The 16,811-nt window shown below is 39.3% G+C and overlaps 1 protein-coding gene across 1 annotated transcript in view; it reads left to right on the top strand.

The window, feature by feature from the left end:
• bicc1 (BicC family RNA binding protein 1) overlaps positions 1-12,551 on the top strand; it is a 68,540-nt gene extending 55,989 nt beyond the window's left edge. Inside the window, exons 10-21 of the mRNA XM_023327847.1 lie at positions 143-347; positions 2,124-2,285; positions 2,415-2,587; positions 2,684-2,819; positions 4,363-4,516; positions 4,906-5,065; positions 5,141-5,180; positions 5,263-5,417; positions 6,339-6,495; positions 6,748-6,911; positions 7,613-7,712; positions 8,877-12,551. Of these exons, the coding sequence (XP_023183615.1) occupies positions 143-347; positions 2,124-2,285; positions 2,415-2,587; positions 2,684-2,819; positions 4,363-4,516; positions 4,906-5,065; positions 5,141-5,180; positions 5,263-5,417; positions 6,339-6,495; positions 6,748-6,911; positions 7,613-7,712; positions 8,877-9,004 (1,734 nt within the window). The 3' untranslated portion in view covers positions 9,005-12,551. The remainder of the gene's footprint in view (positions 1-142; positions 348-2,123; positions 2,286-2,414; positions 2,588-2,683; positions 2,820-4,362; positions 4,517-4,905; positions 5,066-5,140; positions 5,181-5,262; positions 5,418-6,338; positions 6,496-6,747; positions 6,912-7,612; positions 7,713-8,876) is intronic.
• Positions 12,552-16,811: the final 4,260 nt, after the last annotated feature.

Here is a 16,811-nt window from a genome sequence, read left to right as displayed (position 1 = left end):
TCCTCTTTTTTTGTCTTTTGCATCTTTCTCATGCCTCCCCCCCCTCTCCTTCTTTGCCTCGTCGTCTTGCGCGTTTCTCCTCTTCACCATGTATTTTTATCCTTCCCAACTATGTTTTGATCTCCTTTGTCTTCTTTCCCAGTCCGTGATAGTGAAGAGTGTGGAGAGGAACGCCGTCAACATGTACGAAGCTCGGCGTTTCCTTTTGGGTCTCGAGAGCAACGGGGTGTCTTGTTCTTCACCCTCCCTGGCACTGAATCCCACCACTAATGGTCCATCGCCGTCCCTCATATGCCCCGTTGGCCTGGACATCCTGACCTCAGCTGGCCTGGGGCTGAGTAATCTGGGTAACAATGCTGTCCAAATTCTTTTTTTCTTTTTTTTTTTCTTAAGCTGCTGCTGGTGAAGTTCCAGATGTTTTTCCATGATGTAGAAAAGATAATCAGTTTCAAAAGATAACATGTTATTCTTTTATTGGTTACACAAAGTGCATCAGAGATGAAATTTATTGACAGTGTAGTGGACATCCTCGTAAATCACACTTTACTTCCTGTCACCATCTGGTGACGCATTCACAGTATCACAGATGTCTCTAAAGTGCGATGTTGGTTGTTTCTGTAGAATCCTAGGTGGCACATAGAGATGCAAATACCATAAGATTGCCATTGTTGTCTTAATCTGAATCACTTGCTGACTACCATGCATCTTTGACTTGCAAAACATGAGAAAATGACATCAGCACACATGTAGTTGCACTAAGTAGAAAAGTTATAAACATTTATTTTGAGGTATTCAATAACTTTTCACTTTAAGAGCTTTTCTGCATGGTCCTGTGTGAAAGTTCGGAAGTTTTTATCTTCAAAAAGGATTTAGTCCTATTTTGTGTGATTTATGATGTCTAGAGTTGCACAGATCAGAATTTTGTTCCTTATTTTGGGGCTCCAGTTCTGCAAATGTATTTATTTTTTCATAACCTATTAACTATTTTACTGATCATTTCACCAAATTCTATTTAAATATGTTTATTTTTTTCCATAATGTTCATATTTTTTTGTATCTCACAAAGTAATATTGAAATACATATAGATTTTTTTTGCATTTCACATGAATAATTAAATGTGTAGATGACCACATACAGACTTTAATTTGCCATCCAGTTCTTAATATTAATAATGTATTTGCAAATCCCTGAATATTCAGAATGTTAACTATGATCAAAATAAACAACAAAATGTCCTAATTCAATCAGCGTGTAAAGGGAAAAAAAATATTTATAGAGTGTAGTCTTATAGAGACTGTTACTTAAATCTGTAAGTATTAAATTGGTTCAGATTTGATCCAGACGTTCTCATTATTTACACAATTAAATAGGATTAATAGTGGACACTCATGATTCTCTGTGGAGGGTGCTTTGGATCAGTGGAGGAAGCCTTATGTGAGACTCTTTAACATTAATGTTTTAAATACTTCAGTTTTCCTTTACCCTTTAAATGGCCATTATTAAGATATAAAGTGTGTGGCTTGTTAAACTCTTTTTTTTCTCTTCTTTTTTTTGTTCTCACTCCTCAATAAATTCAGTAAAATGTGTAAATTGGTTGGGGGAACCCCCTATGGTAGACGTTTTCTCGCTGTTTCATTTAAACCCAGGGGCCCGGGGGTGAAGCTGTGGATGGCCACATCCTGGCCTTTAGTAATTGCTACATGCTTCTTTTCCTCAGATTACAGGCCAGCCTGCCAGAAGAATCCCGGGTCTTATTCCTGGAGCCAAACTAGCCCCTTGTGAAAGCCACAGACCTGCTTCTTTCTGTTTTCATACACTGTGTTTGGGTTAAAACACCAGGCACCATATCGTTGGGTGCTTTCACTAACATGGGTTTATTGGGTATGATGATACGCTGGATATATGCTTTTGTTTCCACAACCTTGGAGAGATGTAAGACATTCTTCCTCTCATTTGCTGTCTGGTCGCAGTTTGATGGAATTCCAGTAAAATAGCCAGAAAACCGAGATTGTTTTCTGAGGGCCTCAGCGAAACGTGTGATTAGCTTGAAAAATGGCCATACACTTCGACGGGACCACCGTTGATCTCACTCTTTTCCTCTGTCTCGTCGTGATCGCCGCAGGTTTCCTAGGTGCGACGGCGCCCCATTCCCTCCCTGCCTCGGCCACCCCGAACACGGTTCTGAACAGCCTGAACTCGGCTCTGAGCCCCCTGCAGACGCCGAGCCCCAGCACCCCCACACCAGCCCCCTCCATGTGGCCCAGTTCGCTCACCAGCACCCAAAGTTTGTATACAGAACAGCTTCTTAAAAAACCCTTCTTTCCTCAAATGTTTTTTGAGGTATGAAATACTTGCCATCTGATGTTCGTCCAGACTTGCCCACCAGACGGTTGCGCTTTATCTTTCGTTGCAGGCTTTGCGTCCCAGCTAGTGCTGCACCCTGCAGCTCAGGCCACCCTGAACAGCATCCTGATGTCAGGCGTGCAGGGTTACACACTCAGCACGCCATCTCCTCCGCCCGGCCTCGCCCCCATAGACAAGCAGCCAAACGGGGTCCCTGAATGCACGCTAAACGGACACGTCAAGGTCAGCCTCACATCCTCATTCGTCCTCCCGTCACTCAGGTTTACTGTAAGTGAAGTAATTTAATATTTTCTCGTGTTGCCGTCTTTCCTCACGTAGCATCCTGGTTACGGGAGTTTAGCGACGGCATCCCTCACAGAGACCGTCTTAAGTCCGACTCCATGCGACTCGGCCCAGGAGGCCAGTGGACACAGTCCCTCAGAGCCGCTGTCAAGCAAGTCCAACCCAGACGAAGGTAAAAACGTCAAACAAAAAGGCAACCACGTTGGATTAAACACCAGATAGATGTTGTTCCGTTAGATGGGATCACATTTCTGTTCCTGAATATCGAGCCCCACGTGGATGTCAGTATTTTAGAGGACACTAGTAAATAAACAGCATGATACACAATGAAAGAACACGTCATGGATAAAGTTGTGATTTTGTTTAAAAATCTTTGCATCGGTGCATGTTTGTGAGTGCACAAGGGAGAATCAGACACATAGAAATAGCCTGTCGAGGTTCATCTTGTGACTAGAAAAGTGCTACACTACACTACACTAGTCTATTTACCTTTTAGGTTTAGATAGTAAAACATTATTCCAAGTTTTAAGCTGTCTGCAGAGCACTGTTCAGTCCATCAGTATCAGTGGAAGGAGACTCTGGCCTTTATGGAATACAGGTGAGAAGTTTGTCTTAAGTCAGGTAGTGAACACAGTCTTAAATGTTAGTTTTAGGTTTTATACCTATTTGAAAATATTTCTGGTCTGGCCCATAAATTTCCTGTAAAATGCATTAAAGTTAGTTGCTGCTATGTGAGAAAATAAGAAGAAAGAAAACAGTTATGAGGTATGAAATACTTGAACTAGATTAAAGCACCTTAGTGGTTGTGGTTGTATTCAGAAATGTGCCTCCCATTCATAATATTCAGCCCTGTTCCACTTCCTCCATCATATATGTTTAAACAGAGTAATGTGATTTATGCATTATTATGACCTTGGCCGGACAAAAAATTTGAGTTGCTAACATTTTCGACTGCGCTCTGCTGGAGCTCAGCCATCCAAACCGAGCGTAAACGTCCAAAATCACGTTTTTCCGCTTGAGATTTATGTCGCTCTGAAAACCACACTGAAGGAAATGTGTAAAGCTAACGTCTCTCTCTGCTTCTCCTCTATAATGTCCGGCCGAACTCGTGCTTTGCATTTATTGGAACGGAGACAGATTAACTGCTGGTCTCCTAGCGGTTCAGAAAGGCCTTCATTTCCTCTGCGTTTCACACTCGTGGGTTTTGCCCTCAAAAGCTCCACTCTCACGCGTCTCGTTTTTCCCCGCTGCTTTCCAAGCCGCTTTGACTCTCTCCTTCCTGGTGCGTCCCGGTATGCTTTCCTCCCGCCTTCTCTTACCTCCTTCTGTGCCCCAGAATGTGTTTGGACTTGGCCCGGGCGGGCGATCCATGTCAACTCTGCACCAAGGATTGTCTGAGCAGGCATCAAAACGGCACTGACATCGTATTTTATGTCACAGCGTTCATGTAGTTGTGTTTACATGCAAAGCACGCACAGATGTGCGCAGAGCAGGTTCTTTTCATGCGAGTGACATATGAAAACCATGATCAACTCAGCCGGTGTGTTTTTAATTCATTCAGCATCCGACTAAAATGCTAACGCACGTCTTCATACACATAATGACACAGTTGGGCTCAAACCTGAATTATTTCAGCTGTTGTTTTCAGGACTTTTCTGTTTTTTTCTTATGTCTGCATAATATCGGGGAAACATTTGTTTGTTTGTTTTCTTCAGGCTCTGATACATTTGTGGAAGTGGGCATGCCGAGAAGCCCCTCTCACTCAGCCAATGGGAGCGAGCTGAAACAGATGCTGGCTTCGTGCAAGACGTCACCTGGGAAGCGACAGGCTGTGGAGTTCCTGCAGGGCACCAAGAACTCCTATCTACAGTATGTTTGTGTCTATAAAGATCCTTGGCGTCTCCTAGTAGATTTTTTTTTTTTTTTTTGGATGAAATGATATCTGGCTGAAATGAAATGCAAATCTACAGATTTTGTTCTAATTAAGGCAAGATGTTACTGCATTAATGACAGATGGTTATTTATCCCCGCAGAGTGAAATAGGATTTAGGAGTTTTAGGTGTTGGCTGCCACATGGACTGTGTTGCACACTAAACCTGGACAGGATTGTTACAGAAAGAGCCAACTGAGTCCTTGTAGAATCATCCAATAACCCCTAATCACAAGATATCCTCAAAGATTACATCAAGAGATGAAATGAAAGGGAAAGGCATAAATTGCATCTTTTTTTTTTCTTGTTTTCTTTGTGATTCTGCCAGTTCTGACTGCCTCCTGTCGGACGCCGAGTCCAGCTCGTCGGACGGTCCTGTGGCGGATAAGAGGGCACCGGGCAGTGAGCGGGCAGCCGAACGGGCAGCACAGCAAAACGAGAGGGAGAGGATCAGACTGGCGCCACAGACTCCTTTTGCCAACATGCAGGTAAAACATTTTGACGCAACTCTTTCTACCTGTTCTAAATATGAAGAGATGAAATCGTCTCCTGTTTTTCTTCAGGCGTTCGACTACGAACAGAAAAAGCTGTTGGCGACCAAAGGTCAGTTTGTGCTTCGTTACATGTAGTCAAATGTAACGAAATTACAAATGTTTGATACCATGGATTATCTGTTTAATTAAAGCAATGTTAAAGAAACCCGTGGTGACGGAGGTGCGGACCCCGACCAACACCTGGAGCGGTCTGGGCTTCTCAAAGTCCATGCCAGCTGAGACCATCAAGGAGCTGCGGAGAGCCAATCATGTCCCGTACAAACCCAGCATGAGCACCACTTATGAGGTCAGACATAGAAGGACAAAAATATGCTTCTAGCATCAGCAGCAGCCCAGATCTCTAAACAGCTTTGGAGGTTTTTTTACTGCATCCTTAAGTGTTGAATAAAATTCTAAGGGTTGAATAAAATCAAATAAAGTAGAAAAAATTTTTTTAAATAAATAAACAAAAAATAAGTATGTGTCTAGGAAATGTTATGAGTAAATAAACATTTTGAAGCTTACAAAGCTGTTTAAGGTTTATTGAACAAAGTTTTTATTTTCATAGGATTTCTTAAAGAAAGAATAGAGGCCTGTTTTGCATTTTATTTATTTTTACAATTATTTGGAAATGTTTTTTTTTTCCATTGCCATTGTGAGATTGTATAACTACAGTAAAAGATCACTTCATCAATTTACCTATTTACACATATTTAGAAGGGTTACCATTTGTTATGTACATATTTTACTGCAAATGTGGCGTTTAAAGAAAAATGTGCCATGCTTTGTATTACTTTTAGTACGGTGTTTTTATTTGAGTACAGAACATATGGGTTTGTCTTTATTACAGTTTGTGAAGCAGTACTGTGCTAAAGCTGGGTTCTGAATCATCAGTGTGTTAAAGAATTACTTAGTCATCGGAATAAATTCAAAATTTTTAATAATGTGGAAAAACCTGGATTAGATTGTTTTATGGGAAATATACAACCTTCAAATCCTTTATTAGAGACAAATATAAAACAACCCAGAAGCCAGTAAAGCAGTGATTTTTTTTTGTGATTACTTAAAAAACAAGCATAATCAATAAGCTGCATTAAGGTTTATGTGTTGATGTGACAAAGAAAATATGCATTACACCCTGTAAAGATTATGATCTCTTTTTCACATTTTCTTTACATTTAGAATTACTCTTCAAATATTTTGTCAGCCTCGTTTTCTTGCGTTCCAGGGTTCTCCACTGTCCCTCTCTCGATCCGGCAGCCGGGAAGGCGTGGGAAATGGCAGTGACTCGGACAACTGGAGGGAGAGAAACGGGAACGGCCTGCCGAACCACACAGAGTTCCCCTCTGCGGTCAGCAGCCCGAAGAGAAAGCAGAACAAATCTGGTCAGTTTTATTGCATTTTTACTCCATATTATTGACCTATTTGCCTCTTACTCCAAACTTTTAAAATATATATATTTTTCAATCTAGTTTGTTGAGAATTTACCCTAGAATAATAATGAAACAAAACATCTTTTTTGCATGAGTTCTAATAATGATGTGACAAATAAGCAAAAGGATTAGAGTATCCACTTAAGCTGTTCCCTTTTATGTCTTTTTTTTCCCCCTTGGCTGCTCTAAACGTTGCCTGTGCAGCTGCAGAGCATTACCTCAGCAGCAGCAACTACATGGACTCAATCTCTTCAGTAACCGGCAGCAACGGCTGCAACCTGAATTCATCCCTGAAAGGCTCCGACTTGCCTGAGCTCTTCAGCAAGCTGGGCTTAGGGAAGTACACCGACGTCTTCCAGCAGCAGGAGGTAGAGAGCTTCTTTTGTTTTATCATTTCACGTTTTATTAAACTCATTTCTATTCTTTGTCAAAGCTTCGACCCAGCCAAATGTCTGTGATTTTAGGAATTTAAATGCTGAGCAGTGATGTTATTATTATGTGGTGACTTGCTTATTTGCACCAGAATTTGAATGTTTTATCTGCTTTTTTTTTTTTTTTTTAGTTTTAATTGCTTGGTTATTTTTATTCTACTTCTACTTTTGTTCTACTCAGTTGTTTATCTGAACTCTGAATGTGTTTGTTTGAATACCGTCATACAAACTCATATAGCAACAAACTCCACTCAAAGTGGTGAATAAAAAGTGCGGCTGTATTTTCACTTGCTCCATTATTCTTAAAAATAAGAACAATGGAAATTTAAACTTGAATTGTAAATACAGATATCTGGGAAAGATGATCCCCTCTTTACACTTTATTATATATTTGCTGAGGGCTGCATTTCCCAAATTCTTAAAGATCACGACTAAAGTTGATGAAATATCTATAACGCAAAAGAAAAATCAAGAAGAAATATGAGTAAAGAGGTTCACTACATTTTGCATTATTTGTCTCTGCTAGCTCGTGTCAAATATATATCTACCAATGATACGCTGGTCAAATAATTGGCTAAAAATATTTTTTTAGATATATAATTTTATCTTTTGCTAATGGTTCCTTTTTTGTTTTTTAGATTGACCTCCAGACATTCTTGACTCTAACAGACCAGGACCTGAAGGAACTAGGAATCACCACCTTTGGTGCTCGCAGGAAAATGCTACTTGCCATTTCAGGTATGTATGAAGAAACTTTGTATATAAATACTGACTTTTCCTTGAAGCTAAAAATGTTAGTCTAGAAATCTTTCATCTGTTTCTTGGTTTTCATCCTGAAAAACTGCCAACTTGGTCCACGCGCACAGAGCGCCGGCGATGCCGAGGCCGAGGCCGATGGGAAGCACGTGGGGAGGTGTAATTTAGGAGGAGATAGGGAGGAGCAGGAGGGCGGTGCTAGGAGGGGGACCTGCCAGGTCGGGCGATGAATCCATTATAACTGCTTGCAGTCTTATTCCTGGTTTTCATCTGATGCTAACTGGAGCCTGATCCTGTTAACTAAACCTGCTAAAGATCGCCTAGATTCATTGTTTTTCATTCACATTTCCCATATTCCCCCCAAACAAGCCTAAGTGGATCGGTGCTGATTTAGACTCCTTCATCTAATGTAAATGTGGTTTGTGTCACACCTCATTACTGACATCATATTTTGGAGGTCGCAACAGGCGGAGCTGTTGCTGCATTTGGGAGCTAGAGCTTCCTGTCAGGGGGATTTTGTCCAAAGGTTTTGTCCACAAACTTCAGAGTGGATCCAGGGTTGAGGCAGCGAGGGGAAATATGGAGGCCTGATCTGATTATTAATGATGCCGTTTTCCAAAGGCTAGAGTGTCAAGTAATGGTCAGCTTTCATCTCTGCTGACCATGTCTAGGCCTTTAAAACAAAAATATGCACGGTTCTGTCTGCCTTATCCTTTTTGAATTTTCCTTCTTATAAAGAGTTTAAACTTCCTGTTCCCCTGCCAGCAAAAAGAGCTGCTGCAGCAAGCTGCCTGTCTCCAGGAATCAAAGTGGAGGTTTATGCTGGCAGAAGCTGAACTCTCCTCATTTGAGCAAGCCGTAGATGCCATCGTGCCATTTTTACATATATTTTTTTTATTTGAACATAAAACCAGATGGCCGCAAAGACGGCTTTTGTAGATCTGAGCAAGTCTGTGGTGATTCGCATCTTAGTTTCAGGGGAAAAATTGTCAACAAACTTCTCTGGCTGTGTTTATTTCTGCACTTTGATTCGCAGGAGAGGGGGAACGGGGCTGGGGGGACGTCCGCGATAGGAATCGAGCCTTTATCGCCTCTGCTTCTGTTGAAAGTTTGTGGTTCTTCTTTTTTCTGTCTTGGGATCCGCAGAACTAAACAAGAACCGGAGGAAGCTTTTTGAGCCACCCATCAGGTCCTCCTTCCTGGAGGGGGGAGCCAGCGGCCGACTCTCCCGCCAGTTTCACGCCGAAGTGGCCAGCGTCAGCGGACGGTGGTAGGCCTCATCTGGAAACCGTCCATGAAGACCAGCCGTCTGTGCTCTTTTTTTTTTTTTTTTTTTTTTCATTGGTGCCCAAGTTTCTGCGGTTGTGTACTCCCTGCCTCCCCTTGTTTTTATTTTTTTATTTTGTAAAGTGTTGCATTATTTTGCAGTAAAAAAAGAAGTTATTTTTATAAAAAGCCATAGTTGTGCCTTAAGTGCCAACTAAAGATAAGGGATGTTTCAGTGTTAACTCCTTCCAGAGCATTTCTGTTGAAGGGTAACGTTGTGGTTCTGAAGAAGGGTAATGTCCAGTATTCCTCACCGTGTTTTGTATTAAGGGAACAGGCAGAATGATTAGTACAATCCTTTTACAGATTGATACTACCTGCATTCGTGTTATGCGATTGTATCAGTGACATGCACTTTATTACTAGATTTTTGCCTGTGAGAGCCTTACTCCTTACAATGAAGGAATATTAACTATACTTTTTTTTTTTAAATAAAAGCACAGATGCATTTTGTACCAAAAATAATAATAATTATTAAAAGGAAGCACTTAGCCAATGAGATTAGGGCTCCATCAAATAAAGCAGGTCACCACACCGGAGCAGTGACTCGACCCACTTTAAAGGACTAGTAAAGGATTTAAGAAGTGAGGTTCTGTTAAGAAGTTATAAGTAGTTATAATATTAACTTGAGTAGATACATTTTTTTTAATGTATATAAATAATTGCCGATGTTTGATCCTAGCTGAAGCTAACTATAAACCTGATTTCTAACACCTTAGAAAATATGGCTGTTTTACTGCCGTCACATTTCCATTGGACGCCTTGTTGCACAGAAACCAAAAGGTGTTTACGCAGGAAATGAAGACCAGAGGTGGCACACCATTAATAATCTTCCTCTGCAAACACTTGCTGAGAATGGAGCATGTAAAGCTTTTAAGCTTATGGTAACTGTCTGATGTAAAAGTAAGGCAATTCTTAAAATTGCGTTCATATAATCTGCTATGATAATCTCGCCTTTTATTTAAGACAGCTATGCTTAAATAAACTATATGTTCCTCTCTCAGAATACGTTTCACATAGGAAGATTACTGGTGGCACACCACCTCTGATCCTTCATCACCTGTGTAAAACGTGTGTATAAATAAACCACACAATGCAGACAAAGCGACAGTTGAAGCGTTTATAAAGAAACTGCTGTGATGGTTTTGAGTCCGGGTTTGTTTTTCATCTGTTTGGTCCTTGGCTTCTTTCAGACTATCACGATGTATACTGGATGATATTGCTATCTATTCCAAGTAAAATATTAACCGCTTACAGCTTTTTTCATTACAGCCTCACTTCAAAAATCCCGACCTATCTCTTTAAACAAAAATAAACCAAAGGAAATACCTGTGGCCTTTGACCATTGGCTGTCTTCAGTGTGTCAGTAGGATGACATTCCTCTTTGTCTGTGTATCTCTAGACAAAGCAAAACTCAATCTTTTGTACTCTTACCGCATTATGATTTTATGTTTAGTTTTGTTACTATTTTAGGCGAATGAGTGGAATGTTTATTGTTAATCAGTTTACATATGTATTTTTATATGTTCATGATGAGTTTCTATGATTTTATTTTGTCTTTATTTTTGGCATTTATTGCATCTTTTACTTATTTCTGCCCCTAAATCTGTGGAGCCATGATATGGCTGTGCCATAACACAGCAGCAGAAAAGTGTGGATAGGCTAAGCCTTAAAAGAGTCCTCATGTCAGCAGTTGCTTTTCTCCGTTTTTTTTTTTTTGGGGGGGGGGTTTTCTTTGTTTCTGGGTTTTTTTGGGGTTTTTTTGCTCATAGTGCATATTTCATCCATTATTTGTCAGCTCCATGTGCTTTAAATCATCTCTATATTGCTTGTATCTGGAATGTGAGATGCTTTGCCAAGACTTGCTTGCCATTTTTTTCTTTTCTTCTTTTTTTTTTTTAATTTAGAGAAAGCAAAGACCTCATAACAGAGCAAAGCTGTGCGTTTGTAGAGTTAAGTGCCAATGTACATAAGTCGTTTTCAGCAGGGAGATGTCTTGTTAATAACACTAATATTTTGGTCTGACCTTCCTTGTCCAGATAGATCATGCATCACACAAAAAGTCAATATGACTGGTCTAGTGTTAGACTTCATGCTAGACACAAATATGGAGAAATAAATTTGCTAAAAGGGCTGAGATTTAAGAGAAAAACAAACAAAAATCCGGATTTTTCTATTATCGGTCCACTCAATCTTATATCCAACAAACCTAGTTAAGCAGTCTTCAGTGAAGTAACAAGATTATGCATGCACCGATGTTTATCATCAGAGCCTTTGTCGGTTCTGTATTCCTGTAATATTTTCAGGAATGTGTTTTGAAAAGGAAAAACGTCTTTTCCCAGCAGTTCATTAACTTGGATAGTTGAAATATTATTTTATTTTCTGTGATGTTCTTAAAATATCTCTGACTTAATCTAGACACCATTTCCCAGCGTCCGGAGCATGTTCAAGTGCAATTAAATGGCTTGTTGTAAAGTTGTTGTTTATATTTGCAGTACATTAATTGTAAAAGGGAAGAATGAGAACTGTATTAGTTTAATTGAGAGTAGAATGTATAAAATCCCTCAGACATATCTTATCTGAATTCAATTTAGATGTAAAGAACCAGCGATCCATCCGTGACCAAAACAAAACTAAGGGAATCGATCAGTTATTCATGCTTTTAGACTCGAGCCTATTTTCTGTTTACTTTTCAACGCTCTTCACATCTGATTTCAGCCGTTTTCACTGAATAATATTCTGACATGGTTGCTAATGCAGACCAGGGACAGTAGGGTTTTTTTTTTGTTTGCTCGTTTGTTGTATCTTTCGAGTCTTACAAAGTGATGAAGAGATTAAATTAGAGTGCTTGTCTGTATTCCGAGAGAAAAACCGGGGGGTGGATTCGCCTCGACTCGTCTTCCTGCTTTGGCGGACGTTTGTTTTGTCTCCTCTCGTTGCTCAGAGGAGCTTCTAGGGTTAACGTCTCATCAAGTGAGTGTTGTTTGGAGAACTATTGATTATGTTCCTGCAGCTCGAATGCAGATCAGCAAAAAACAAAACAGACAAAAAAAGAAGTTCAATAAGTCCAAGTTCATCACCAGCTTGTCAAGTATTTCCCTTTATTAGTGTTTTCTCGGTTATGTCTAAGACTTGTATTGTTCTTTGCAAAGGGATGTATTTGAATGAATCTTTGTACTGCAGTCAAATGGTACATTTATAGTAAATGTAAACCACTACAGGAATTATGTATTATGTATTTCTTTTTTCTTCTTATACATCTGTTTTTTTTTTGTTTGTTTGTTTTTTTGTCCGAGAAAAGGTACAATTCTTTTCAATGTTCCTGGAAAGAAATGGCGTGTAAAACATTTCCATGAGGCCGAAGTTCTGTTCATGTGCCTTCTGTTGATGCTGATGTTATTCTAACTGTACGGTAGCAAAGACACAAGCAGAAATCATCCAGCAGAAAAAAAAAATGTTCGAAGATTCCAATAAATATGAAGGAAATAAATTTATGAAAAAAATCTGAATTGGACTGTTGTTTTCTGTACAGATTTTACTTGAAAATGTAATTATTAATCCTCACATGCTCAGTATAGGTTTATGTCTGTTAGCTGTATCAAGATATATTACGGTTTTTAAAAGCTGAACTTCCAAAACCACCTTACATTTTCGAGGTTTAGAGTCTTTTTACTGACCAAAAAAAGGGAAATGTGTTTTCTATACAGTATGTGTAGCTATCTGGTCTCCGCAATATAGTTTTGTGTTAATGGCTCATTAAAATTAATATTCTGTTTATTGGAATCGCAGGTTTGTTCCTTCAGTCATAATCTTTCTTTTGCAAAAAATAATAATAAAACATTTTCAAATGCGGTTCTCCAAAATCCCTCCAGAGGGCAGTGTTATCACTTAAAAAAAAATCTGGAACGGTGTCGAGAAAAAGTCGCTCACATTCTACCGTCTGGATTTGTATTTCTAAAAGTGAAATATTTGATATTTTCTCATGAAAGTCGTATTGCCTATCAATCAATCAATCAAATTTTATTTGTATAGCACATTTCAGCAGCAAGGCATTTCAAAGTGCTTTGCATCATTACAAACACAGAAACACAAAGCAACATAGAATCAACAATCAAAACACGACATTAAGTCAAGTTCCATCAATAAATTTGTAATTGATTAAGTTTCAAATACAGTTCTAAACAGGTGGGATTTTAGTCAAGATTTAAAAGAAGTCAGTGTTTCAGCTGTTTTACAGTTTTCTGGAAGTTTGTTCCAAATTTGTGGTGCATAGATGCTGAATGCTGCTTCTCCTCGTTTGGTTCTGGTTCTGGGGATGCAGAGCAGAACCAGAACTACAGTGTATTGTAATGACAGTGAATAATCTTGTGATTTTACAGTAAAAGAGGAGTGTGTTTTTGAGTTTAAATATATACGGTAATTAAAATGTGTCCTTAATTGTGATCCACAGGGCAACCTTGTCATGGCAGCAGATTATTGTTCAGATGGCGGAGAGAGGGAGACGGTGTGTGTCCCATCCAGGCCCTCTGCAGAAACAGGTGGTGCCTCTGAACTCTGTTCTGTGGGAAGCCACTGAGTCACCCGCTTTCTCCTTCCCCCCCTCATTAATTTAAGCAGGTGCTGGGCTGAGGGGAGGAAGAACACAGAACGCCCTCGTGTTTGTGTAACACCAATGGGATGTAAATACGGGTCTGTTACAGCTGAGAAGCCCAGGGTGAACGCGTGGGAGGTGCGCTGAGAAAACACTCATTATGGTGTCTTCGTCCAAGTCTGTATGCGGTAAACAGATGAAAAGCTATACCAGGTTTAAATATAGGTTGTATATGTATATAACGCGGCCCAGTTGAGTTTCTTCAGTAAACATTTTACCTAATGAAATATATTTCGTTTAGTGTGCAGGAGAAAAGCTGTTTAACCAAAGATGAAATCTCTAATAGTCCCTCTCAAGGCAGAAACATGAACTGGCAATCAATCTGAGAGCCCTGCATGACTAATTCTAATTTCATGTTCTATTGTGAGAGGCAGAGATTGAACGACAGCTAAATTACAGAGAAGTGTTTATTATTATTATTATTATCATTATTAAGATGTCCTTATTTAAAGTCCTACAAAGTCTACAGCATCACATATTGCTCTCATGGGCAGCTTCCCTCTGCAGGGAAGGTGTAAATGACAGGAGCTGTGACTTGGACACCAGCTCTTCGTCCCTGGCTTCTTTCCACTGGATAATATGCTCACAGTCTGTTCCACATCTTTTGTTTCCCTAAAGAGCATCTTTCTTTGCAAGCGATGTAAAGAGGTGTCGAGGTTATTTACTGTCAGACGTTCAACTTTTCAACATGCGTTTGTTTCTCGGGAATATGTTTAATTGCACATTGAAATCAGCAGGTCTGCAAATCAAACAGTGGATGAATTGTTGATCCATGTTGTAACAACAACAAAAAAGGACCCAGCAGCATTGAGTTTTATCTATTAGGATATAATAAGAATGGGGAACTCTTTATTTTAAGGGTTGTGCATATGACTGGCATTACACTGTCATAAACATAACATGACTTAACACCCGTCATGAAGACTTCATGAACGTTCATGACTGTTGTCATGAAGTGTCATTTGGTAAATAATGTCCTTTTTAATGCAAAGTTGACTCTTAATGTAAGTTTTAATGCAACTTTTCATAAAAATGTAATTATTTACCAAATAATGCTAAGTTGATACTTTTAATGCATATTTCTGTTAATGGCTCATTAAAATTAAAAGTCTGTTTAATGGAATTGCAGGTTTCTTCCTTCTGTCATCATTTTTCTTTTGCAAAAATAATAATAAACTTCATGACAACAGTCATAAACATTCATAAAGACTCCTCGTTATGTCATGTTTAGTTTAATGTCAGTATTATGCACACCCCTTCAAATAAAGTGTTACCTTGCATTATTTATGAAACACAAACATAGAAGGGCTGTGACTGAATCATATGATTCTAGCTTGTGGAAGCAAGTTAAGCAGCATTACCTTGAAGTAGTCATTTTCAGTATGACTAGTCTTTCACATTGTTGTGGAACAATCTGGGCCCTTAAAGCACTGGTTATGTTTGTTGAGGATTGGAGATATTCGCCTCAGTTTTCTTAAGGTCCTACAACAGCATTTCAGTCAAGTGGGGAGTCTGGGTCGTGACCGGATCATCTTTCCTGCATTAAAAGCAACTCAAGGGGGAAGGAGTAAACCCTAGAAGCATAATCTCGTGTAATTAATTTCTAGGTTTTCATAATGATGCTGGATCAAATCTTTTTTTCATTTGCTTCAGCTTCGTTTGACTTTCTCACAAGGCTCCCGGCACCAAGCATTATTATTTCATTGAATGTCGAGCAATTCCTCCAGGCTCTTACGATGTTGTGCGCCCAATTAAATTTATTTTCCTAATAACCTTTCTGGCTCTGCTTTTAATTCTTCTCTGCTGATTAAAATGAGTGGCCCACTTGATCCGAGGATGCGGGTACGGCCGCGTTTCATTTGAATCTCGCACGAAGCGCAGATAAACTGGAATGTCACTAGAGAGCCCACAGCGTGCATCAGCGTTATCAATCAAGCGACAGCCGAGCTCAGTCTGCACACTGCAGATCAATGACATGCTTCATTTGGTGACCCATAAATGCCAAACAAATGTGTTTGTCTCATTGAACCCTGGAGACTTTGTGTTATTGTCTCCCAGTGAAAAATGCTGTGCCCTGTGCTCTGTGCATTGCCTCTTATCCCATTTCCTGTTTTACAATAGATACGTAGTGACTGTACTGTGTACGTGGGAGCACAAGTGATAAAAAATCCCCAAAAAGATTCCAAAAAAAAAAAGGTAAAAGATTTAAATAACCCGTCTTAACAGTAATGCTTCAAAACATGGTTTTACCGGATTTTGATTGCTAGTTTTATTTCATTTATATAGGAATAAAATTAATAAAATGATGCAATGATGCCACAGCCCAGGATGAATATCCCTGCTTAAAGACACAAGGGTTGTGTTTTGTTAGGGAGGACAATTAGACCTAAATCAATTAAGATTAGATCAATTGACACTTGGTGTGGATTCCAAATACCATTTCACTTTACAAAAGCAAACTTTATTTTGGCATTGACATATTATGGTGGTGGCTGGAACAGTTTTTGGGATTATCTGGGAACGTGCTGAATTAGTTCAGATCTTACTTTGCACACCGGGACCACTTTGTGTGATTTGTGTTATTCATTTTTGAGGAAGTGATTGCTTTATTAGTTTTGACTGATTTAGAAATCAATAACCTTTTGGAAAATTGATTCTTAATCCAGTTATACCATCCACTGAACCCCTGCATTAACTCTCAGAGAAAGGATAGATTTTATATCCATGCTGATCGTCTACAAGACACTAAATGAACCTCTGTCAATTTTGAAATCGTTGCTGAGGTGTGACCCATTTAGATAGGTCATCAGAGTATCGTTTACTCCGTTAACTGCAGCTTCTCCATGAAGGTTGATTATTTTATGAATTCATCACATACATGGGTTAACTGGCTTATTCCATGTGATGACTAAGTGTTTCTATTATTAGTTTCATTCCATTGCTTGTTTTTTATTTTATTTTTCATGTTTTGCTACCCATGTTCCCTTGTTTTCCGTTACTGAATTTTGATTTACCATGTGTAAAAACAGTGCGATACAAATTGCCCTGCTTCAAGATTAAATACACATGTCTGGTTTGCTCTTTTAAATGTATTTTACTATTTG

Source organism: Xiphophorus maculatus, chromosome 22 (assembly GCF_002775205.1).
Source record: "Xiphophorus maculatus strain JP 163 A chromosome 22, X_maculatus-5.0-male, whole genome shotgun sequence".
Lineage (NCBI taxonomy): Eukaryota > Metazoa > Chordata > Actinopteri > Cyprinodontiformes > Poeciliidae > Xiphophorus > Xiphophorus maculatus.
This window is presented reverse-complemented; position numbering and strand designations above follow the sequence as displayed.